General features: G+C 36.1%; 3 protein-coding genes across 4 annotated transcripts in view; 2 read left to right on the top strand and 1 right to left on the bottom strand.

Moving 5' to 3' along the window:
• Positions 1 to 3891, top strand: part of rex1bd (required for excision 1-B domain containing) — a 7485-nt gene extending 3594 nt beyond the window's left edge. Inside the window, exons 2-5 of the mRNA XM_081383753.1 lie at positions 753 to 835; positions 1102 to 1306; positions 1807 to 1895; positions 3334 to 3891. Coding sequence (XP_081239879.1) covers positions 753 to 835; positions 1102 to 1306; positions 1807 to 1895; positions 3334 to 3406 — 450 coding nt within the window. The 3' untranslated portion in view covers positions 3407 to 3891. The remainder of the gene's footprint in view (positions 1 to 752; positions 836 to 1101; positions 1307 to 1806; positions 1896 to 3333) is intronic.
• On the bottom strand, positions 3543 to 14311 carry crlf1b (cytokine receptor-like factor 1b). 2 transcript variants are annotated; one of them, XM_081383752.1, is made up of 8 exons: positions 14002 to 14278; positions 12519 to 12797; positions 12299 to 12428; positions 12034 to 12200; positions 11086 to 11243; positions 8159 to 8327; positions 6421 to 6602; positions 3543 to 5857 (listed from the first exon to the last, which is right to left on the bottom strand). In XM_081383752.1, exons 1-8 carry the CDS (start codon positions 14129 to 14131, stop codon positions 5834 to 5836), a joined length of 1239 nt encoding a protein of 412 aa, XP_081239878.1. In that variant the 5' UTR covers positions 14132 to 14278; the 3' UTR covers positions 3543 to 5833. The 2 variants fall into 2 exon arrangements, with proteins under 2 accessions (XP_081239878.1, XP_081239877.1); XM_081383751.1 differs by having other exon boundaries at positions 3594 to 5857; positions 6421 to 6605; positions 14002 to 14311.
• Positions 14312 to 15384: 1073 nt separating this feature from the next.
• The window catches only part of tmem59l (transmembrane protein 59-like), a 24675-nt gene continuing 16796 nt past the window's right edge, over positions 15385 to 23263 (top strand). Inside the window, exons 1-2 of the mRNA XM_081384517.1 lie at positions 15385 to 15767; positions 18011 to 18116. Coding sequence (XP_081240643.1) covers positions 15603 to 15767; positions 18011 to 18116 — 271 coding nt within the window. The 5' untranslated portion in view covers positions 15385 to 15602. The remainder of the gene's footprint in view (positions 15768 to 18010; positions 18117 to 23263) is intronic.

The following is a 23263-nucleotide window of genomic DNA, read 5'->3' as shown; positions in this document are numbered from 1 at the left end:
TTACCTTGAGTTTTCTTATCCAAGTTGCTGAAGAAATTTAAAATCTCCTCCATGTCAGACATGTGCTGTGATGTCATTGTTCATCTCCATAGAAACTACCCAAACAATCTTTCAAAAAAACTTTTTAAAGGGACATTACAGCGTTGTGGTGGAAATGACGGCAATACTGTGGGACAACTACATTTTGTATATAAAATCACATTAATAGTTGTCTGACCTTAAATACCTCAATTATGTTTTGATTCTTTTACTGAAACTTTATTCAGTCATAATTAAAAAAAAAAGATAAATAATTTTTTTACACTTCTTTCTCATTATTGAAGATCAAAAGTCTGGGTGTGGGACAAGCACAAAACAGCAATATTTGCATGTATAATGATGTTTAAAAAGGTGAAAAAATCATCGTAGACTACCGGTAAAAAGTTCCTAAAGTACTTTCATTGTAAATTTAACTATGAAAGTGTTAATTTTTCAAAATTAAATGTTTTTTATAAAATATGATCAAAGGACATGAAAGTGCCCGTAGTCTAAGAATTGCCCAGCAACGCGCTGTTTTTCATGGCAACGGTCTGTTATACTTCGCAGCGGTCTGTTATAAAGAAATAACAGACCGCATTCTATATTGGAATTCAGCCAAGCCATGTAATAAATATATATATCATAAGGGATTCATATTCTTCTTCTACCTAAAGTCTTTTTGATGTTTGTGAGTTGTGTCTGTTCTAACTTTATGTATCTTTAATTTTTTAAAGGCACCTGCAGATTTCAAAAATTTGGTCAGAAGATTTTATGTTCTTCAAGCTGAGCGTGTGGAGGCATACAGGCTATTTGAGGAGTCAGTCTATCTATCTATCTATCTATCTATCTATCTATCTATCTATCTATCTATCTATCTATCTATCTATCTATCTATCTATCTATCTATCTATCTATCTATCTATCTATCTATCTATCTATCTATCTATCTATCTATCTATCTGTCTGTCTGTCTGTCTGTCTTTCTATCAGTCTGTCTGTCTATATATCAACAGTATATCTATCTATCAGTCTGTCTGTCAGTCTATCAGGGGTATTTTGAGGTAATACAGTTGTTGTTCTCAGGGGTCATGAGGCGTATTTAAGGACGGGGCCCCACTATGACTTCGAGCACTACAAACAGCTGGTACATGAGATAACCAAAGCATTCTGTGGCATTTCCAAAGAAGTTCTGAAGATTAAAGAGCAACTGCACCAAGACTTCGACCGGCCAGACCTTTCAGAGCACATTGAGAAACTGCAGATTAAAGAGAAAGAAAAGCTAGAGCTGGTGGGCACTTTGCACAAGACTGTATTGTTTTTAAAAATGTTTGGCTAATACCACATTTAAACGTGCACCGCTTGATACCCAGTTATCACCTCAACAATACATAAATCATTTTAATTTTCTTTTAATTCCATATTTGTGTAACTTTTGGTAGGCGGATAAAATAATGAGTGAGCATAGACATTAAACAATATAGCTGGAAATGAATTCATAACTTTGGAAATGGAAAGTTGAGTGCATTGCATCATGGGATACAGCATTTCAGTCAGTGTATTGATCTTTTATGCATAAGAAGCCATTCTAAGATGTGCACTGTCAAGCATATTTACTAAGGATAAAACATTTTAGTCCTGCACAACTTCTGCGTCAGCCAATTAGCATGTACTGAAATGATTCTGCTCCTCTAAATTTATTGCATGAAATTAAAATAGTATTGAACCAAATGTATCTGTTCTGTAAGTGTTTACTATTCCTAATGTTTATCTATATTAATGTCTTTTCAGACAGCTAAGTTACAGTTGGCCAAGCAGAATGCCCAAGATCACCCAGAAGATGAGGATTTCCAGGAGAAAGTCCATGAGATCAAACAGGAGTAAGTGCAACGTTTCTTACACACCTGCTAATGTCTAATAAATTGAAAAAAATTACTGGCAACCAGTGTTGGGTGTAGTACATTACTAAGTAATTCATTACTGTAATTTAATTACTTTTAACTTGAAAAATAAAGTAAGGGATTAGTCTTAGTTTTTTGCCATTTAATTACAGTTATTTCTGATGTAACCGCATTAAATACTTTCTTACTACAATTCAATATAAAACAAATTTTAAAATGTATGTTTTAATGAAACCATATCCCTTTAAATATTTTTGGTCCGTTTTATATTATTTATTTAGAGCAGTTTCATGTCTATCCTTGTATTGTTCAACTGGTCAAGGTTGATAAGGGACTGATAAAGTAACAAGTAATCTGATACTTTTTAGAGAGTATAATTAGTACATTTATCTAATTACACTGTTGAAGATGTAATCTTCTAGTAATTAATAATTACTTACCCGACACTGCTGGAAACGCAACTGTATTTTTTTAATTTATTTTTTTCATATTTTTAAAATGCATTTTTAATATTCATTTGTCATTTATTTATATTTCAATTAATTATTTTTATGTATATAATATAAATAGTGCTGTCAAACTGATTAATCACGATTAATCGCATCTAACAAAAAGTTTGTGTGTGTGTGTGTGTGTGTATATATATATATATATAATATGTAGGTGTGTTAGTATGTGTATATATATATTGATTAATCGCATGTAACAAGTTTGTAAATATATAATATGTAGGTGTGTGTGTGTATATATATATATATATACACACACACCTACATATATATATATATATATATATATTGATTAATCGGGATTAATCGCATGTAACAAGTTTGTAAATATATAATATGTAGGTGTGTGTATATACATATATATATGTATACATATACATATATATATATACATACACACACACACCTACATGTGTATATATATATTGATTAATCACGATTAATCGCATGTAACAAGTTTGTAAATATATAATATGTATGTGTGTGTGTGTGTGTGTGTATATATATATATACACACACACACACACCTACATACTATAAATTTACAAACTTGTTGCATGCGATTAATCGTGATTAATCAATTTGACAGCACTAAATATAATTATTTTAAGTTATAATACTTCTATATTTAAAATAATAATATTACAATATCCTTATCTTTCTATATATCTGTTGTTATATATTGAATATCAGTGAAAAAAAGCTAAATAATTAAAAAGGTAATAAGATTGATTACTGAAATTTAATACAATTATTGAAATAAATAAAATGTCACCACTGTATCAATGCTATAATGTTTCATCCTGGTTTTGATGTACTTTGTATATCAAGTTAATGATAAAAACCAATTATTGTTGTAAACATCCAAATAAAAATACTCTGTTTCTGTTTCGCTCCATCTCTGTCAGTACAATAAAGAATACGGCCGCTTTGAGTGAGATTCTGCAAGACTTCAAGTATGACTCGGAGGAGCCGGAGTGAGATGTAGTCAGTCTCAGGAGACAGAGATGGATTCAGATCCTCTATGAACTTTCCCTTCTAATGAAGAGTCCTCTAAGGTATAAGGCGCTGTCTTGGGTGCTTTAAAGATAGACTGCATTGCTACTGCAGGCTTTCCGAATCATATATTTATTAAATAGAGTTTGACATCTTTTATTTTATTTTGTTTATGTTCGAAATAGCTTGACATTTTGTTTGTTCAAACCGACACAAAGTTCATTAAGAGCGTAAAACTGTTCAAATATTGTTCATGATCATATGCATAATAATAGTGGTACAAAATATATGAACATTCCTTAAATATTTTTAAGACATTTATACAGACAAAACAATTTTTTACATAATGATACAGTATTTACATGAAACTGCATTACAATTTCCACTTACATGATCTAAACTTGTAATGTGTTTACCAATTAAAGGGACAGTACACTGAAATGAAATTAAAAGTTTGTCATTATTCACTCACCCTCATGTCTTTCCTGTCAAACCTGTATGCCTTTATTCCTTATGTGAAGGTGTTCAAGTCTCAAAAAAGGACACAAAGCACCATAAAGTGGTCCATGTGATGATATTCCAAGTCTTCTGAAGACTTAAGATAATTTTGTGTGAGAAACCGTTATTTTAGTCATATAACTGAATCATTCAGATAAGTTTCATAAACTGGACCAGCAAAGAACAATTCATTCAGATCGCTAATTTGCTCATGAACTAGATTTAAGGTGGATGTAATGTTTTTCAGTGAATAACGACTTCAATCTGTTCGTCTCATGCGACTCCAGAAGCCTTGGATTATAAAGCACAAGTCAGATTTATGATATTTTTATAGGGCCTTTTTAATCTTCGAGCTTGGCAGAACCAGTCCTCATGAAATTTTTTTGGTATCACTTTACAATGAGGTTTCATTTGTTAACATTGGGGACTTTCACACTGGAGGAGCGGTTTCATAGTTCCTTTAACTATTGGCGAAAGTACCCAGTTTTCGGTGTGTTCGCGCCACGGGAACGATTTTAGTGATAGGAACGAGACTAAATTAGCTCCTACTTCAGAGTAGGATCTAACCCAACACAAGAGGAACTATCAGTGACGTAAGTGTACGCTGATTGGCCGAACGCATGCCATACGAAACACTGACGTCCGCCGTTTTTAAAAAGCAGCGTAAACACACAATTTACATATACAACTCCACGAACATGGAAAACAGCGATTGATTGACACCGAAGTCCAGGCATTTCTCAATCGATCACAGCATCCTCCATCCATCCTCCATGTTGAATGCTACGTTTAAATGGCGGTCGGCTTACGTCACTGCAGAGTTCCTGTCGACGGTGCGAATGCAACCAGGAAAATGACCCTAAGATTTAGTTCTCGAGCGACTCACCTGGTGGCTAGTTCCTTTAACTAGTACAACCTTGTGCGAAAGCCCCTTTTAGCTAACTACGTTAGTTATCATGAACTAACAATGAACAATAGTTAACAGCAATTCGGCAGCATTTATTAATCTTAATGTTAATCTCAACATTTACTATTAAGATCAAAAATTGTATCTGTTAACATTAGTTAACAGAACATCAATTTATTAACTAACAAACAAAGGTTCATAAATTCTGTAAGAATGTAATACTCATTGTTAGTTCATGTTGAAGCGTGAACAAGCTCATTGTAAAGTGCGACCACTTTTTTAGTAAACTTTACCTTTAAGAGAGAAATATTTCAATTATCTTTTTTTTTTAGCAAACACGATAAACTTTGTATATAAAATGATCTGATCTGCCAGGTTTTTTTTTTTTTTCAATCTACATCAGTTGACTTGTCTTAAAGTGAACTTCAACTGAACTTGAAAAAATAAACTTCAAAAATTGAAAAAATTAAGTTATGTGTTACTTAATGTGATAAAATTAAGTCCACTTAATTTTTTCAGTTACGCATGGTTTATTTTTTCAAGTTAAGTTGAAGTTCACTTTTTTAAGACAAGTCCACCGATGTAGATTGAAAATGATTCAAGGCATTAATTTTAATCCTCACTTTTCTTTTAGTTAAGTCAACTGTTCACTTTTTACAGTGTAGTTGTAAAAGGTCCTTTTTTGAATGACAGGTCAATAGTGAAATGAGAATGAGAGTCTCTCATTTTCAACATTTTATGCTCTCTTTCGTCATTTTGAGTCTTTCTTTATGCTTTAATGCCCTTATAAATAACACGTCTGAGACAAAAGCACTTCCTTTGACGCATTTGACGGGGACTATAGCAGGAGGCAAGCAGTAGATCATGTCGCCAAACTACAGTCTCCTTGCGGATTCCTTCAGAGAGTCTTGGCTCATCCAGATGAAACGTCCCAAGCACTGGAGAGTGATAAAAACCTTGTCGTCGCAGGCCCCCGCAAACTCTCCCAAGCCTTCTTTAGAGTTTCACTATGATTTACCGCTTTGTAGTACCTGAAAGGCAAGACAATGGCATTTACAAGTGAATGTGATGAGTTGATATATGGGGACAGAGAAGCGTAATTGGTACCAGCCATTCTTGTGGCAGTTACATCGTGTTCTTCAAAGGACAGTGTGACTAATGAAGCGGCCTAAGTTTCCCAACAGTCGTCAGTGCCAGAGCTACAGTAACCACTGAGTCGGTTCAGAGAGCGTGCAGCGGATGTCGGATAGCGTTCGAGTACGCCACACAAGACTTTTCGTGCTCGGTTGGATCGCAGCTGAAGCTTTGCTGCACAGTCTAACCTAAAAGGAATTTATTAGCATTCCGGCTGATTACTTTGACTGGCTGTTCCCGTCTGTTGTGGTAACCGTCTGAAGATTATATGATGCTCCGCCATTAGCAAACGCAATCAAATGCGAGTCTATTGATCAAAAGCGTAAACAGATATTTTGGTTCTCTTTTGTGTGGGTCACATAAAACCACTAAATGTGGCTGTATTTCATGTGTGCCAAGAGTGATGATTTGCCGTCTCGATATGCTTCGCAAAACGGGGGTACGCTTTGTCCTTACTGACCTGGTCGTGTGTTTTCTGGGCTTTCTGCAGCCAGACGCGCCATTGGTCGTAGAGTTTGATGCTGACGTCCGTACAGCCGTAAGAGTGTTTGCGCATCCAGCCGAAAAACTGCTTGAGTTCCTTTCGTAGAGTTGAGTTGTGCTCGCTGGGCTTCAAATCGCACGAGCCACCATGTGACCTTTCTGCTGGGCAAATGGAAATGAAAATGACATTAAAGTGATATTAAAATATTGAGTTTTTAGTAAGATGCTACAAAAAATCATAACTGTAAATGTTCACCTGCAAATTCAAACTGGTATATATTGGACTGGGCAATTATAAAAATGTTCATTTTTATATATTTTATACTATTTTTTCAACATTTTGACAGTATTCATTTTGGGATGCATATCGATTATCAAAAAGAATATAATATATATAATATTTCAAACTGTTCATTATAATGTTGTGATTCCTAAATACAATTGTATTTTAGTTTTTAGTGTTTTATTTTTAATTTAGACAAAATTGTATAGAATTTTAACATTATTTTTATGGCCAACAAATATCAGCTTATCAGTAAAAGTCTTAATTTTTATATTGGTGAATCCCTAATCTTGATATATTTATAAATCATTTCTTTTTTTTCCTCCTGTTTTTAAAATTGATATTGCACCATTATAGCATTACATAGTAAAAAAAAAAAAAAAAATCAATGTTTACCTACATACATTTTTATTTCAACATATATGTAATACATTAAAAATGAAAAAAAGTTTTTATTATTATTATTATTTATATACTATTATAATATTTATTAGTATTTTTTGGTAGTAATTTCTAACTTTTGTTTTGCATCTCATTTTTTATTCCAGCTTTATTTTAATTAATTAAAATCATTTAATATTAATACATTTAATTAATATCAATTACAACACTGGTTTGGAATTGATTCATTATTAATGACTCATGAATTCATGAAAATGAATCAGACTTAGCAACTCTTTAAAAAAATAACTGTTTTGTCTATAATGCTTTTATAAAAGGAAAGGAAGGATTGTGAAAGTAGTCTAATGACACACTCTTTTTATAGGAAACTTAAAGGTGATATCTAAGACATTTGAAATTCCACAAAATTCCTCCCGAATATATTGTGAATATTCAGTATATCATTTTATTGCATTAAGGTGTACATATTTTTTATGTGAACCATTTGTAAAACATTTGTTAAATTCAACCCCAGCTGACAACAGCTGCTTAAATGCTGTCGATTGTACAGTGTGGCCCTGAGCGATGTGTACATTCTCATGAATAAAAGACTATTTACCATCTCTCTGCTAATTAGCATTAAACAGAATGCAGGAAGAGGAGCTCAGACTTGCCATAACTCATATTGCTTGGCATAAAACAGAGGTTAATAACATCCTCTCTTTAATGCAAGACATGTAACATCATTTCTTACGAACCGAATCTGTTTCCACTAAGTTTCAGGTCGACCGCCCCTTTAATCTGAACATGCTCTAAGACTTTTTTAATTTATCAATCTGAGACAAGCTCAAAGAATTCATCAATTGTCCCCTAAAGCGCTTTGACATTTTACTGAAGTCTTTTGAATCTGCTTATGAGAGATCCCTATCAAGTAGCTTGATGTTTTTTTCAGCGTTTACATATGGTTTGAATCTAATTAGCGCATGATGCAGCAGCCTAATGTGAAGTAAAGGGACGTTGCATTGCTGCTATGAATTTTGCTGTAACTCACCAATGCCAGGTGTTGACGCAGCGGTCGAGTGGCTCCAGTCGCTCCAGATACCTGCCTTCTTCGAGCCATAGATGCCCACTGGGTTGCAGCGTACTTGGACAAAATACACAGTACTGGCTCTGAGACCCGCTAACTGACATGACGTTTGGTTCCCAGCATCATCGATCACCTGAGGGGAAGTAAAATTAAGTATGCACACTAGACATTATATTAGGGACGATTTGGGTAAAGCTGTTCACCCACAAATGTAAATTCAGTCATACGTTTTTCACCTTTATGTCGTTCCAAACCTGTATAACTTTCTTGTGCAAAGCTATCATAATAGTGGTCCTTGAATTAGATTGAAAACAGATTGAAATTACAGTAATTTACTGATAAATTTCCTTTCCAGTGAGCTGTTAATTGCTGGATCATTGAGTCAGTGAGTTGAACCTGAGAACCAGATCAATCAGATTAGTGAACGAGTCATTCAATCAAACAAAGCTATCTTGTTACTTCTGAAGACTATATAATGCATGAGTCATATGGACTACCCTTATGAGTCAGTACATCATTTAGGGGTTAGGAAAAGTGGCCAGGAGATTCCTCAAATTATTATTTTTTTGTTTCACAGAACAAAGAAACCTCTGGAATCACATGAGGCTGATTTAGGGCACATTTACATGACAATAGGCGCGTTTCCATTACAGATTTGCGCAAAACTTTTGCGATTTTTTTTTCTAAATGTCGACAAAAAACTATTGCGAAATGACGGCGTTTCCATTAACCGATGTTATGCGACTAAAACTTATTTTTTTCCTCTCTCGATAAGTAAAGTCTTTCCAAAAATCACAGCAATGGACGTTGGTAGGTTCTACCAACTATATCTATGTACTATATCCCAGCCGCTGCACTGGCCATTATTATTAATCAAAGGAGACGTATGTGTGTTATCCAGTCATTAAAGATAAGGAAAGACCCTTATACTTGAGAGCGGCACCTATGAGGTGTTTCTCGCTCATTTCTGCTTCGAGGTCTTGATTGTGGCATTTCTTTGAGGTTTAGAATCCAGTATTTTATCTATGTCAGGTGACCTGTAAATGCGCAAAAACTGTTTCCATTGCAGATTTGCGAAATATTTCTTTTTCGAATTGCCTGAAAAAACACCTCATGCGAGCGTAAAGACTTTTTTGCGATAAATGGGAGTTTTTGCGAAAATTACGTGTTTCCACTAAGCGTATTTTCAATTCGCATTTTCAATTTGCGCAATTTGAAGGGTAATGGAAACGCGGCTAGTGATGCACTAAAAACAGAAAAGTTTTTCCTTTGTGTTTTTTGAGTACAGACGACAAACGTCAAAATGATCCCAATTCACACAGATCACCAAAAACGACTAAAATTGCTGTATTATTCATGCCAGGCCAGTCGTTGGCGATGTCAAATGCATAAAAGTTGGATGTTTTTAGTTGAAAAAAGTGTTGTGTAAACGGACCCTAAACAGAATATTCATTTTGGGGTGAACTATACTTTAAAATCAGGGGTGTCCTATCCTGCTCCTGGAGGGCCACTTTCCTGTAGAGTTTAGCTCCAACACACCTGCTTGGAAGTTTCTAGTGATCCTAAAGGTGCGTTCTCGCCATGTCGTAATTACCGTAATGATTCTGAACTGTTAAAAGGCTTCAAGTGAACTTTGTAATTTTCTGAGAGCTACGAAAAAAAAAAAAAAGTGCTTCCTGAACACTGCAGATTTAAGGTGTGTTCGACTTGTTGGCTGTGCAGATCGATTGGTGTGCAATATCAAAGTACCACTAGAGGGATTCGAGCGATTTATTTACAGTAATTACGACATGGCATGAATGCAGCAGAAAGACCTTGATTACCTAGTTCAGGTGTGTTTAATTAGGACTGGAGTCAAAGGCTGCATCCAAAATCGCACACTCTTGAGTAGGTACTTACTTTGAACAAGTAGGCCTACTTACTTTGCAAGTGGTAAAAAAGTATGTTCTATATGTGTGCAGTATGAATGTAATCTAAATGTACTACATTCGCCATCTTGTCACTGTCATGTGACCTACCAGTGTCAATTGCTTCACTGCCAATCACAAATCCTCTCCCGTGGCCTCAGAATCCCGCTGTAAGTAGTAGATCATCCGGGTACTTTTTGCCTACTCTTTTATAAGTTCTGTGAATTTGGACATATTTCTTTGATCACATAATTTTTTCACCTACTATATAAAAGGGAAGTACATGATTTCAGATGCTGGAAGTGCAGCATGATTGGACAACACTGCTTTAAATTTAGTTTTCTGTTGGATTACCCCAGGACTGTGCAATCCTGCTCCACACTCTTAAAAATAAAGGTTCTTTATTGGCATCAATGCTTCCATGAAGAACCTTTAACATCCATTGAACCTTTGCACAAAAGATTCTATATAGTGCAGAAAGCTTCTTTAGATTATTAAAATGTTCTTCACACCCGGGCACAGTCAGACTCGTTGGCACTAACGGATCTCTAGTCGGAGCAAAGACGGTCCAAAAACGGACCTTCGGGCTGTTGTCGAGGAGGGGGCAAAAGGGTGCCGAGTGGGAGGGTCTTTTTAAGAACTGTTCACTGAAATATTCAAATACTTGCCTAATGCCTATAACCTTCTAGTAATCCTGAAGACCTTGAGTTGCTTGTTCAGGTCTGTTTGAATAGGGTTGGAGCAAAACTCTGCAGGACCTCGAGGGCCAGTGTTGAGAACCCCTGTTCTATGGCATTGCTATGAATACTTGAAACCATTATTTTCAATAGTGCAGAGTTTAGCTTCAACCCCAATTAAACACCCCTTGGATTACCAGAAACTTCCAGGCAGGTGTGTTGGGGCATGTTGGAGCTAAACTCAGCCGGACGTTGGCACTCCAGGAGCAGGATTGGAGACCGTTGGACAAAACCCTTCCAGCCATACCTTCCATTCGTCGCTCTCCTCCATACGGTATCGTATCTGATACTTGGCCTGAAACAGGTAGTCTTTCAGGGCAGGAGGACTGCCCCAACATACACTTAACTGATCTTCCAGCTCTCCAACGCGGCTCACAAGGACGTCAGGAGGCGGATCTGTAGTTACTGAACAGAAATGTTTCCCATTATCTAACACTGTGAAGATTTTGCTTCAGAACTGTTGATTAAACCTAACAAAAGATGGTAACCATCAAACTATTCATTAAACTATTACAAGCAGCTAGTTTTTAACTCTTGGAAGGGAAAGATCCCTTCAAAGAGTTGAAAAATATGTAGCTGCTTGTAATTGAATCTCCCAATAAACCTTGATCGGCTGCTCATTAGCTAGATGATATTTTGCCGCTGCAAATGTAATCTCCCATTTCCATTGATGTTTGCGATTGGACGTGCTCCACTGATACGTTTTTTAATCAAGCTCGCCTTTAGGGCAAAGCCAATCATGGAGAATTCCGGAGCTTATTGTTTCAGAAGATGAGGAAATGAGGGCTTGAAGATGGTGTAGTAATACTATATCTTTGCTTTTCTCTGCAAAAAATGCTGATTGATGGAAGTAATTTAATTGTGATTAATTGGATTAATTCATTGGTATGTCAAAAAAGTAATTTGTCAAATAATATGTCAAATAATACATTTTAACCTATTGCCAACAGACTTTCAGCTGCCCATTGACCTTCAAACTTCTATTTTCACAAGATGCCTTTTGGAAAATTTTCAGCTGTTGGAAAGTGTTTTTATAGTCTGTAAAAATCTATTCTCTCAGACGAGTGTGCGCACCATATGCGAGACGTTCATATGGTTTTGTGCATCTATGTGTGAGTTGGGAAACGTAATCCCAAGTGACCTTGATCCCAACTTCTATTTTTCCATCAAACAAGCATATTTTAGTCCTACTTACCTACATCTAAAATGTCTAAGGTGACCACATCAGAAGTGGCAGAGCCAAGCTGATTGGACGCATCCACCCAGACTTCATATGGTGTAAAAATGGCAAGGTCGCGTGGAACGTAGCACATATACGGCTGTCCCGTGTAGTCCTCGCAGTCTTTCTCTTTACCGTACCATCTAGATGGACGTTAAAATGGAAAAGTTGCATGCTGAAAGGGATTCTTGCAAAAAACAAATGTGGAAAAGTATGAAGTTTTTTGGTGTCAGAATCTTACTTTAGTTTGTACTTGAGGATGTATTTGGTATTGATGAATGTTTCTCCTTGACTCCCTGGACTCCATCTGCAGCTGAGATCTTTGGTGTTTCGTGACCAGCATGTCAGGTTGACGGGTTTCTCAGGGGGTGCTGTACATCAAATTAAAACGAAAAGAAGAGGACGGCATGAAAATTCAAAAACGCATACCAAAAGACACCAAAACTTGTTCACACACTCACAGCCGACATAAATACACGATCCGGCCAACACTTCTCCGTTGCTTCGGTGGCAAACCAGGTTGTCTCCTGACTGCTGCAAGGAGCCATTGAGTTGATGAAGTGTGACGCTTGATTCGGTTGGGCTCAGGACTCTGTAAGTGTTTCTGGCCAAGCGTCTCCCATTCAGCGTCCAGTACAAGGACCTAGCTGTTATTTCCAGCTCGGCACTAACAGTGCACACTGCAGTCAAGCTCGAGCCGATGCGAAGAACTGGATCCTGGGGGGATATGACAGCCAAGTCTGGGGGTCAGAATAAGAGGAGACTTCATGATTCCAGCAATTTTTACAACTGGATTTATGACCAGCAGTTGGAAAGGTTGCACAAGGTCATTTTTCAGCATCTTAAGTGGTTTTCCATCTTGTAAATATTCGTCTTGTGTGTCCACAGAGCTCATATTTATTCATGTTAAAGATACATGTTCATAGGGAACAATGGCTGGGTTTGAAAAGCTACTACTTCTGGCCTTCAGGGAGAACAAGTGTTGATGTGGATCATTTCTGCTCCTGGTGGGAGGCGGACAAGCTCTTTAACGTGCCATTGGACTCTAAGGAACATTGAAGAGTTAGGAAACAAGACTGAATTGTTAATCTAAAACTATAGTACTTATTGGACACTTTTTTTCTCCTTGAGCATTGTTTGAAAATACTGACCAATGAAACTGGTGATTGAACAACTACATTCACATTTATATTCAATTTAGTACACAGTTTCTAACGCTTTTGTTTGGTCAAAACACATAATGTAGATGATTATTTTTGTTGCATAGCATCATGTCTTCTAGAAGGATGCGTAAATTACTGAATTTGTTTTAAAAAACAAATGAGGCAACTTTTATAAAAGCAATATTGCACTCAAGGACGAGCTATTTTGAACTGTAAAAAATTATTTTCATGATTTGTTATCACAACTTTTTATCTTATGTCAAATCAACTTAGATAATTAATGTGGTTCAGATAACAATATTTTGAGAATCTATTTATTTAACCAATCTCCTTCATTGTATTAACTTTTTTTCTTTTAAATTCAATTAACAAAAAATTAAGGCAAGTAGGTAACTTACTTTTTTAAGTTAAACCAACAATATTTTTTACAGTGTGTCTGTAATATAGCGTTTCTTTGCACAAATTTACCTTGGTAACTATCGTTTCTTCCAAATGCAAATTAAACGATTATAGGGTCGCCTTCAAACAGTATGAAAAGCTTTAAAAACATTTCAGTATTTCTTTGATGAAAGTGGATAATTGTGTTAATTCCTTAACTATAGTATTTTAGCCAAAACTAAGGAGAATATGAACACTATTTGACATTCTTAAGTAGAGATGAAAATGAAAACATCATAAACGCCTCCAAAAATAACTTTTAAATGAAGATTAAGTTTGTAGACTTCTTCTCAAATGGCTTTTATTCAAAATAAACTTTAAATACATCTGAAATTGTACTTACGTGCTGTGAGTGCATATGGAAGAAGCGCAACAAAAAACAACATAATGACTGAAATTGTCATTTGTCTGTCGCGCGCGCTCTCAACTCGATTCTTGTCATGCTGATGGGAGCGCGCGTACCAATAATCCATTCTCCTTCACATAAACTGCAGGAAAATAAAAGCCTTAATCACCAGAAAGCTTCGTGAAAATCATTGCTGGTTCTGAAAAGCACCATTATGCGGAGAGGACGCTCAGATTCACATTCACTCTCAATTTTAGAGAAGAATCAATATAGTGAACGCCTCAAAAGCTGAAAAAGTTGATTCTTCGGAAGCTCCTCCCAAGTATTACCACACAAACACAAGTCATTATTAGTAGGACATCTGCAGCCAGTGTTCTTCTTTTGAATGCTATGTTGGCCACAACAGAAAATAATGAAATAAACCCTTTTGCAAAAGTGTCGGCTATTCCTCACATATTCATTATTGCACAAAAACAAGGCCATCATTTTTTTTTTGTTTATTATGGGCTGGGTTTTTTTACAGTGCAAATCCACACCCATGCTGCTTCAATATGAATTATGTAATTGCTGAATAGTTTGGAAATTAACAAATAGGCTATAATTTAGAGGTTATTCATTCATTTATCATAACAATAAATCTATTTTAATTTTTGAATATGTATAGACTTTAGAGCTTTTTAACTTGTGCATATTTTCTTAGAACATGAATTATGTTTATTGGATAATTATTGAAAAGTTAAGGTATGTGTTTATTCCTGGTCACAGTTGTAACTGTTGGTCAATAAAATGACAAAATATGTTTTAATAAGTTAAGCAATTTTCAACTTTTTTATAAACTCCTTTTTAAGTCAGTTTAATGTAATTTAAGTTGAAATGACTTAAATATCAAGTTGATTGTACTTAAAAATTCAAGGCAGCAACTTTTTTATAGTGAATATTGCATAGCTCAAGTCAAATAGCATACAAACATTTTTTTATCAGGCAATTATAATTAAAAGTACTTATTTTTAAATTAAAATTTAAAATGTAATATTTTGTCATTTATATATATATGTGTGTGTGTGTGTGTGTGTGTGTGTGTGTGTGTGTGTGTGTGTGTGTGTGTGTGTGTGTGTGTGTGTGTGTGTGTGTGTGTGTGTGTGTGTGTGTGTGTGTGTGTGTGTGTGTGTTATTAATACTAAAAATAATCTAAAATCAATTTTAAGGAGTTAAATCCTCATATTGTTCCATATGTTTTTATTATTATTTCAGTTTCTTTGCTCATGGCAATTTATAATTTCATGTGGTGGAAATGAAACATTTGTTTGGTTGCTTTTATTTACAATAATAATAAAACTAGAAATATTTTCCCCTATATTCAATGCTATATTCTGTCTATCCACTCCAGATCTACTGCAATGCAATGCATTGGACGGAGACGCGCAGCGCGTGCGTGATGATGTGAGGAATGACGACACGGCGCATCAAAGGCACGAGATCGCCGAGGCTGATAGAGCCCGCCCCGAACCGAAACAGCAGCAACGACAGGGACAGGGACAGGTCGAGACGCTCCGAACCGACCGCAGACGCGCCAGTGCACCGAATCCTGCGAATAAAAGATGTTCCAGTTCAGCGGCAGGGTGCGCGGCGTTCCCGCGCTCGCCTCTCTGATTCTGGTGGCGTTGGCGGCGGCATCATCTGATCTGTTTGACAACCAACTGGGCGATATCAATTACTGCAAAAAGCAATGCCAGATGTCCATCAAAAACAAAAGCCCCGCCAAAGTAAGTGCCATGTACCAGATGCTTCAGCAGTTTATTGTAACGGCCTGTGTGGGAAAAAAATACATTTAATATTATTTGGCATTTACTAGTGGTTTATCGGAGCCGCAGCCATTTGCAAATGTGAATAAATAAAATCGTTTTGCAATTGAAAATTACTATAGGCAACGTGCGAGATTAGGCTAAACCAAACCTTCATTTTGACACAAAACTGTTCTGCGCAAAGACACTGCGCAAAAATGGAGTATAATTTGGCAGCACCCCGAGCCAATTCTTAATCGATTCATGGATTTCTGTGTCCTAGTTTTTGGCACCGCATGGAAACGTTACTTTGTATCCTCCAAGAACACAACAGGCCGAGAATGATGCTTTATGACGCATGGATTTTAACGGTCAATATGTAGACACAGGCGCCGTCTGGCCGGAACTGTCATTCGGATGTGTTTAAACGGCAACAAGCATTAAATGCGCCAAACGGAACGCGGCAATAGAATTCTCGCCGAAGCACGCGAGCACATCTCCATTCAGTCCATTGTTTGATAATGGCCCGTAAAGACGTGGGTTGATATTTGCTCGATATATCCGTGTGCGTCGTCGTTCAATTATGCCTGCACTCGTTTAGATTTAAATATTCAGAAACCGAGAAGGAATCCTTATTTTCCCGGCAGCCTGCATCACTTTGCACTAGTGGAGGTTCCTTTGAAGGGATGAGAAAGGATGTGAACGATTCTTATTCTTTTCAACTCAAGTTGCTTTTACTGCCTTAAAAAACAATGAGATAATTTCAGATATCAACAGACCAGATATAACAAATAATATTGGAAAAGGTGTGTCAAATAGACTTTGAATGACTTTAAAAATGGAACTTTAACTTTCATTCATTCATTTTCATAAAATCCCACTGATGACACTAAAGTTCATAATTTCAAGCAGGATATAACGAAAGTAATACTTGGAATTCAATAACTGTTCTGACTGATTCAGAAGTCTTTTTGATTTACTAAAAAGAAATGGATCTTGAGGATTTTTAGTTAAAAATGGGTACGTTTACATGACAACGATGTGCTAAAAACTGAAGTTTTTTCTTTGGGGTTTTCGCTTACAGATGACAACGTTGTCAAAACGATCACGGTACACATGGATCCGCGAAAAACGACTCAAAATGCTTTATTATGCCTCCAGGCCAGTAGTTGGCGATGTCACTTTGTAAAGAAACACTACGCGGCTATAGATTGAACACGTAATGCACATCACGTCACCGTTTTCACAAATTCGTGTTTTGTAGACGATAACGGTATCGTTTTCAAAATCTTGCACTTTTTCAAAAAGTTTGCATTTTCAGGCCACCAAAACGCTTTTGTCGTGTAAATGAACGGCAAAATCGCATAAAACGTTTTCCATTTTTCGTTGAAAACTGTCGTGTAAACCGCTCCTCAGACTACAGTGGTCATGCTGTATGTTTTTGATTCACTAAAAAGATCCGGCACATAAGATTCATTCGTCTGGCAGTTTGGAAAAATAGAAACGAAGCTTCGCACCCATATTCGTTTGTTTGTTTGTTTATTTATGAAAGTCTTCAAAGTGAATAAATCACTCTCTTTCAGGAATGTCTCTCTGTTTTTTTTTACGAATCACTTTGAATGTTTCGAGGACTCGCTCATGCTACAAATCAGTGCAACTTGTAAAAAGATTCACTGAACGAATCAGTGAACCAACCTCCTTTAGAGAACGGATTCAAATATTTGAGTCACAAAGATTCACCTCAGCAGTTAGCATCAACTGTGCGATATATTGTGTGTGTGTGTGTATATATATATATATATTTTGTTTTTTGTCCAGCTCCCTGTAAATTCTGGAGTAGCCTTTGATATTGTGGCTCACTGAAGGTCACTGCAGGGTCTACAGGGTAACTCTAAAAGTCATGAGTCAACCTTGCGTGGGTTTGAATCATCTCACTTTGCCCTTCCATCTTCAAACCTCAACCAGCGCTCTGCTATCGCCACCCACAATCAATCCTCCATTCTGACGTACTATTCAGAAAATCGTTGGCATGTCACATCTTGCATAATGATTTTGAGAATCTCAAGATGGATTTTACATAAAAGGTCTTTGACAGCACCTCCATATATCTACAACATCCCTGTGGATAAATGCATCCGAACATCAATTAAAGCGATTGTTGGAATCACATATATTACTGTACAAAAGGATTCATTCTGAATGAAGCTTTTACCTTGTCCCTACAGGACTCCATCATGAATGCCTGTCACCGTGGCTGTCGGCTCTACTCCATCTGCCAGTTTGTGAATGGAAATACAGGCATCAATACCAGCAAGGAAGAGTGCCAGGGAGGTACGACCTATTTTGACCACTAGTAGCTGAATTAGCAACGATATTAACTTAACTACAGCGTTGGAACGTTCAGGTCATTCTTGTGAATTGGTTTGTTTTGACAGTTAGATTTAAAAACAAATGATTTACTGACTCAACTCCCTGCACTATGATTTGGACTCCGTTATGTACATTTTATGTTGTATTTATATAAATTTACCTGTGCAAGTTTGATATTGTCACTCAAATTGAGATTCATTTATTCAATCATTAATTTTGTGCTAGCAAAAATATGACTATGCTTAACTTATAAATTACATAATTGAATAGTTATTTTATTAATTTATAAGTAGCCTAACTTCAGCTTTTTGTTAGCAGCTTGTACGGTAGCTAACTATTTCAAATAACCTTTAGCTTGTAGCTTTCTAAGCTACAGTTTCAAATGACCTATTTAAAGATGCAGTCACATTAGTGAAATTTTGCAGTAAAAAAAGGTCCATTGTCAATAGTGTAGCAATGTATGAATCACTTTAAAGGGTTAGTTGACTCAAAAATTATCCCAAAATTTACTCGCCCTCAAGCCATCCTTGGTGTATATGACTTTCTTCTTTCAGCCAAACACAATCGGAGTTATATGGAGAAAAAATATCCTGGCTCTTCCAAGCTTTATAATGGAAGTGAATAGTAACTGAGATTTTGAAGCCCATCCATCCATCATAAAAGTAATCCATACGACTCTAGGGGGTTAACCCAGGGCTGCCAACTCTCACGCATTCAGCGTGAGACTCACGCAATTGACCAAATTCTCACGCTCTCACGCCACACCCCCATATTCTCACGCAGACTCGTGCAGCAGTGAGGGGGGGGGAAAATCGCGCCGCATGATCTCGCAAACCAACGCGCAGAGAGACCAGACATACAGTGTAGTGAGTTTTTTGCACACTATTTATTCCTGTAAACTGTGTAGTCAGCCGTTCTCCATCCCATCTGCATCGTGTGAATTGTGAACGCAGGCAGGTCAGTGAATTACAGGGCGCTCCGTGTCTCCGTCCAGTTTAGGCTAGTAACTAATACCTTATGCTGTTATATAGCCTAGTTATATAGAATTAAGTTAGCATTAGCAGAGTTGTTTGTTTTGCAGCACTGAGCAGTTATTTTAAATAACTTTATCATAAAAACAGTACAAAAGCATTTCAAATACAAATATCTGGACATGCCTGCCCTACACTGTAAAAAATGTTACTGCTATTTACTTAAAAAATGATGGTAACAATATTACACATAATATTTTTGAGTAGTTAAAGCTTGATTTCATTCATGGAATCTACCTGAATAAATCATGTAAAATCCCCTAATTTATTTAGTCTATGACATAATGAATTAAAAAATTTTAGTGAAACGTGCTTTTTTATTTGAAGTATTTTTTATTCTCAAAATTGTGTGAAGTCAAGTGAATGGATATGACATGGTTATATTTAACTTTGAGATGTATTGTTTTATAAAAAGACTATATGCTGCTATGACAGTACAGTTTCAAACATGTTACTGCACTATCATTAGCAGAGTTATTGCGACATGTATAAAACAATATGCTTAACATAAATGAGCTAATTCTCTTAAAATAACTAGGTAGCCCCTTTTCCTTAATTTTGAGGTTTATCAGTTCCTCAATTCAAGCTTTAAAATTGTGTATGTTTCCTTAAAAAAAAAAGTAAAATGCATAGTTATTAGTGAAATGTTCTCAATATTTTCAATAAAACACTGAACCACAATTTTCTTAACAAAATCTACATCATATTTTTAATGATCACCTTAATTTTTGTAATGAAAATGACAAGACTCATGATTAATTTTTTTACAGTGTAGCCTATAGTTAATGTTAATTATTGTTTTCTAAGAACAGAATGTCAAGTCAACGACGTCCCATATTAAAATGATTTTATTTATATCAATCACAACTCATCAATCATGTCAAGATATTTGACTGGTGGTGTCAGTATAGATAAATTTGAATTTTTTTTGTTATAGGATGTTATCTAAAGTGTCAGGGACAGGCAAGAAAAGAACGCTTGTAGTTTATCAGCCCTCCAAGAAGTCCTGTGACCCTGAGAAGCAGCAGGAAAAGACACAGAAGAAGGAACATGAAAGTCTATCTGAGACTTTAGAGCAGGAGACAGATGAGCCCTCAGATAAAGAAGAGAGACCAACAGGCCAAAAGATTAAAGCCCAGAGCGGAGCTGCGTCCTATCGATGCTCCTTTAAAAATGAATGGTCAGAAAAATGGCCATTCATAACAAAGGGGACACTAAGTACACATTATTGGTGCTCTGTATGTAGGATAGAAAATGCTTACAATAGAGCACAAGTTAATCTGTGAACATGTTATCACATGTTAATCCTATTTTTGTAAAATGTTTGTGAAAATTAAATGTAATGTAAATCTCCCAAGAAATTCTGTACAGATACCAAATACTTTGACAATCAATATATACTTAATACACTAATGCAAGGATTTTGTGTTTGTATTTTTTCCACACCAAGCCACGCCCCTACATAAGCCCCTCCCCATTTGCCCAAGCCCCGCCCCCAAAATCTCACTCTAAGCTGAACTCAAAAGTTGGCAGCCCTGGGTTAACCCTCTGGGGTCTGAGCTGTTTTCTGGGCCCTGGAGGTGTTCTGACATGCTCTGACATTTGTGCTTATTTCTGTTACTTGTGACATTTTCATGGCTAAAGTCTGATTACACTGTATTCAGCACAAACTCTGCTACAATAATATATCAGCAGCATGTATGTAAAAGTTTGTTGTTTTGAGATAATGACATTTATGCGTGGTTTGTGAAAATACAAAAAACAATTCTCACTGAAATAAGGTCATGAAACCCATACTGATTATTTCTTCACAAGACTTTTGAAAATTGTATGACGTAGCCTAGAATATTTGCTCTAAAACTATGTGAAAATCACCCTGACTGCTCATCCAGATAAGACAATATATTGATTAAAAAATTTTACGACGTGTTTTGTGTGAAAAAGCTGTATGCGGGAGCTCATTAATATGTACGCTTTTCACACCTGGGAAAGACAAAGACCCTCCCCTAACGGCCCTATTAGGAGCTATCAGGCCCTATCATTCTGAGCAACCTTGCACAAAGAATGAGGACATTTAAAAAAGAATGGCTTTTAGATTTTTTGGATTTATTTACAACACAACATAATCCAAAGATACACAACAAATGACAAAAAAGCACTAATTGAAAACAATGATACAAAGACAGAGACCTTTGTGCCATTCCTAAAAACATTGTACATACCTTTCATTTCCAAGGTGTTTGATTTTCACTTTACCATGTTCATGTACAGAGACTCATGTGAATGTTGAAGTCAGCAGGACTCAGTGGCATCTGGGCCCTGAAAGAAAGAAAAAGTGAACATACTGATATCAAGAGAAAGGCCTGCACGATTTTGGGAATAAATTTTAGATTTTTCTGGTTAAAATTGCTTTTTAAAATTCACAGAATACACACACACACACACACATAAATGTTTCCAACAATATATAATATAATGAACACCAGGTTTGTTGTGCCTTGTAGGCATAGGCTATGCGCAGTGCTGCATAAAATAATAATAACAATAACCTATAGCAGCCTATAAATCTTCCAAAATATTTCAGTAACAACTAAGCTAGAGAAAAATATATTGATTATCATGTTACTTCAAATGTTTCCATTCGTTATGATGATATGAAATGAGATAATAGTAAAAACATGAAGCCGTTTGGTGCTTTTCAAACGCGATCGCGATCCAAAATATAAAAAATTATGGTTCTTTACATTACATATCTACATTTGAACAGATATCCACAAACACAGGTCTAAATATTATAATATTCACCATATATCTAGCAACAGTTCAACTGCAATGTGAAATTTATGCAACAATAACAAACTAATATGTAAGAATTTCTTACCTTACATCTTTCTTGTCTTCAAATCGCGTTCTTCTTCTTCTGAGGTAGCCTAAATCCAATGTAAGCTCACGGCGCGTCTTTCAAACTCGACAAAAAGCAGAGACTTGTGAAGTGTTTTGGTGTTTTGTTTTTGAGGTAATGAGCGCGTTCGCGTTCCAAGTGGAGATTTGCATGTCAATCTCTTTTGCGCGAGTGGGCGTGTTCAAATTAAAAATAATTAGGAAGCGTTTGAGAAGCTGGACATCTTGTTGGTTTTATACAAATTACTTAAACAGAGAATATTTGTTTTCAGTTTAAATCCAATCATTTAAAAGTACACACTTAAATGTTTATAAAGGTATATGGCTCATAAATGTGTGACAAGTATTCGCTGAGTTTTGTTTCAGTTTATAGACGTGCTCAAGAAAAAAGTTCACCGCGACGGAGAGGCAGAACGCACACCGTTGAGGCAGAACGCACACCACAATGTTTTGATTTGATTGTAAGTGGACACATACAAAAGTAAAAATATCACATATTCTTTTTTTATATTTCTTTTTTCTGTATGACCATAAATGACAGAGTAATTTAAGTTTATAGTGCTACAATGTGAAGAAAATCCAGCAAAACGCGCCCGTGCGTTTGCCGACCTCAGAGGGTTAATAAAGGCCTTCTAAAGCAAAATGATGTGTTGTTGTAAGAAAAATATCCATAATTATAACTTTTATAAACTGTAATCAATAGTTTCGGTTACATCCGCCGGAAGAGTTGAGTTCTGGCGGATGACGTAGGATGTAGGAGTAGCGTAAGCTTTGACGCCTCTTGTGGTTCAAACAAATAGGGCTGAGCAACAAACTAAAGCTCCTCTGGCGTTTCTCTTTGAAAAAAATTCTCGCTTTAGACTTCTAATTTGTGACCGGTGTTTTGTTTTGCACTATCCTCTGCGCTTCCGTGTTTTTCAATACATTATCCGTCGGGTCAGAGTTCACTCTTCGGCCGGAACTCCACTCGTGTACGGCTGTTACTAGGAGCCAGTCATTATAGTTTATAAAGTTATAAATATGGATATTTTTTGTACAAAAACACATCTCTTCTCTTCAGAAGGCCTTTATTAACGCCCTGGAGCCGTCCGGATTACTTTTATGATGGATGGATGGGCTTTTTTGGGCTTCAAAATCTCAGTTACTATTCACTCCCATTATAATGCTTGGAAGAGC

This window comes from Scardinius erythrophthalmus (genome assembly GCF_964197995.2).
Source record: "Scardinius erythrophthalmus genome assembly, chromosome: 14".
NCBI classification, from domain to species: Eukaryota; Metazoa; Chordata; class Actinopteri; order Cypriniformes; family Leuciscidae; genus Scardinius; species Scardinius erythrophthalmus.
The sequence above is the reverse complement of the archived record's forward strand: the minus strand, read 5'-3'. Positions and strand labels throughout refer to the sequence as shown.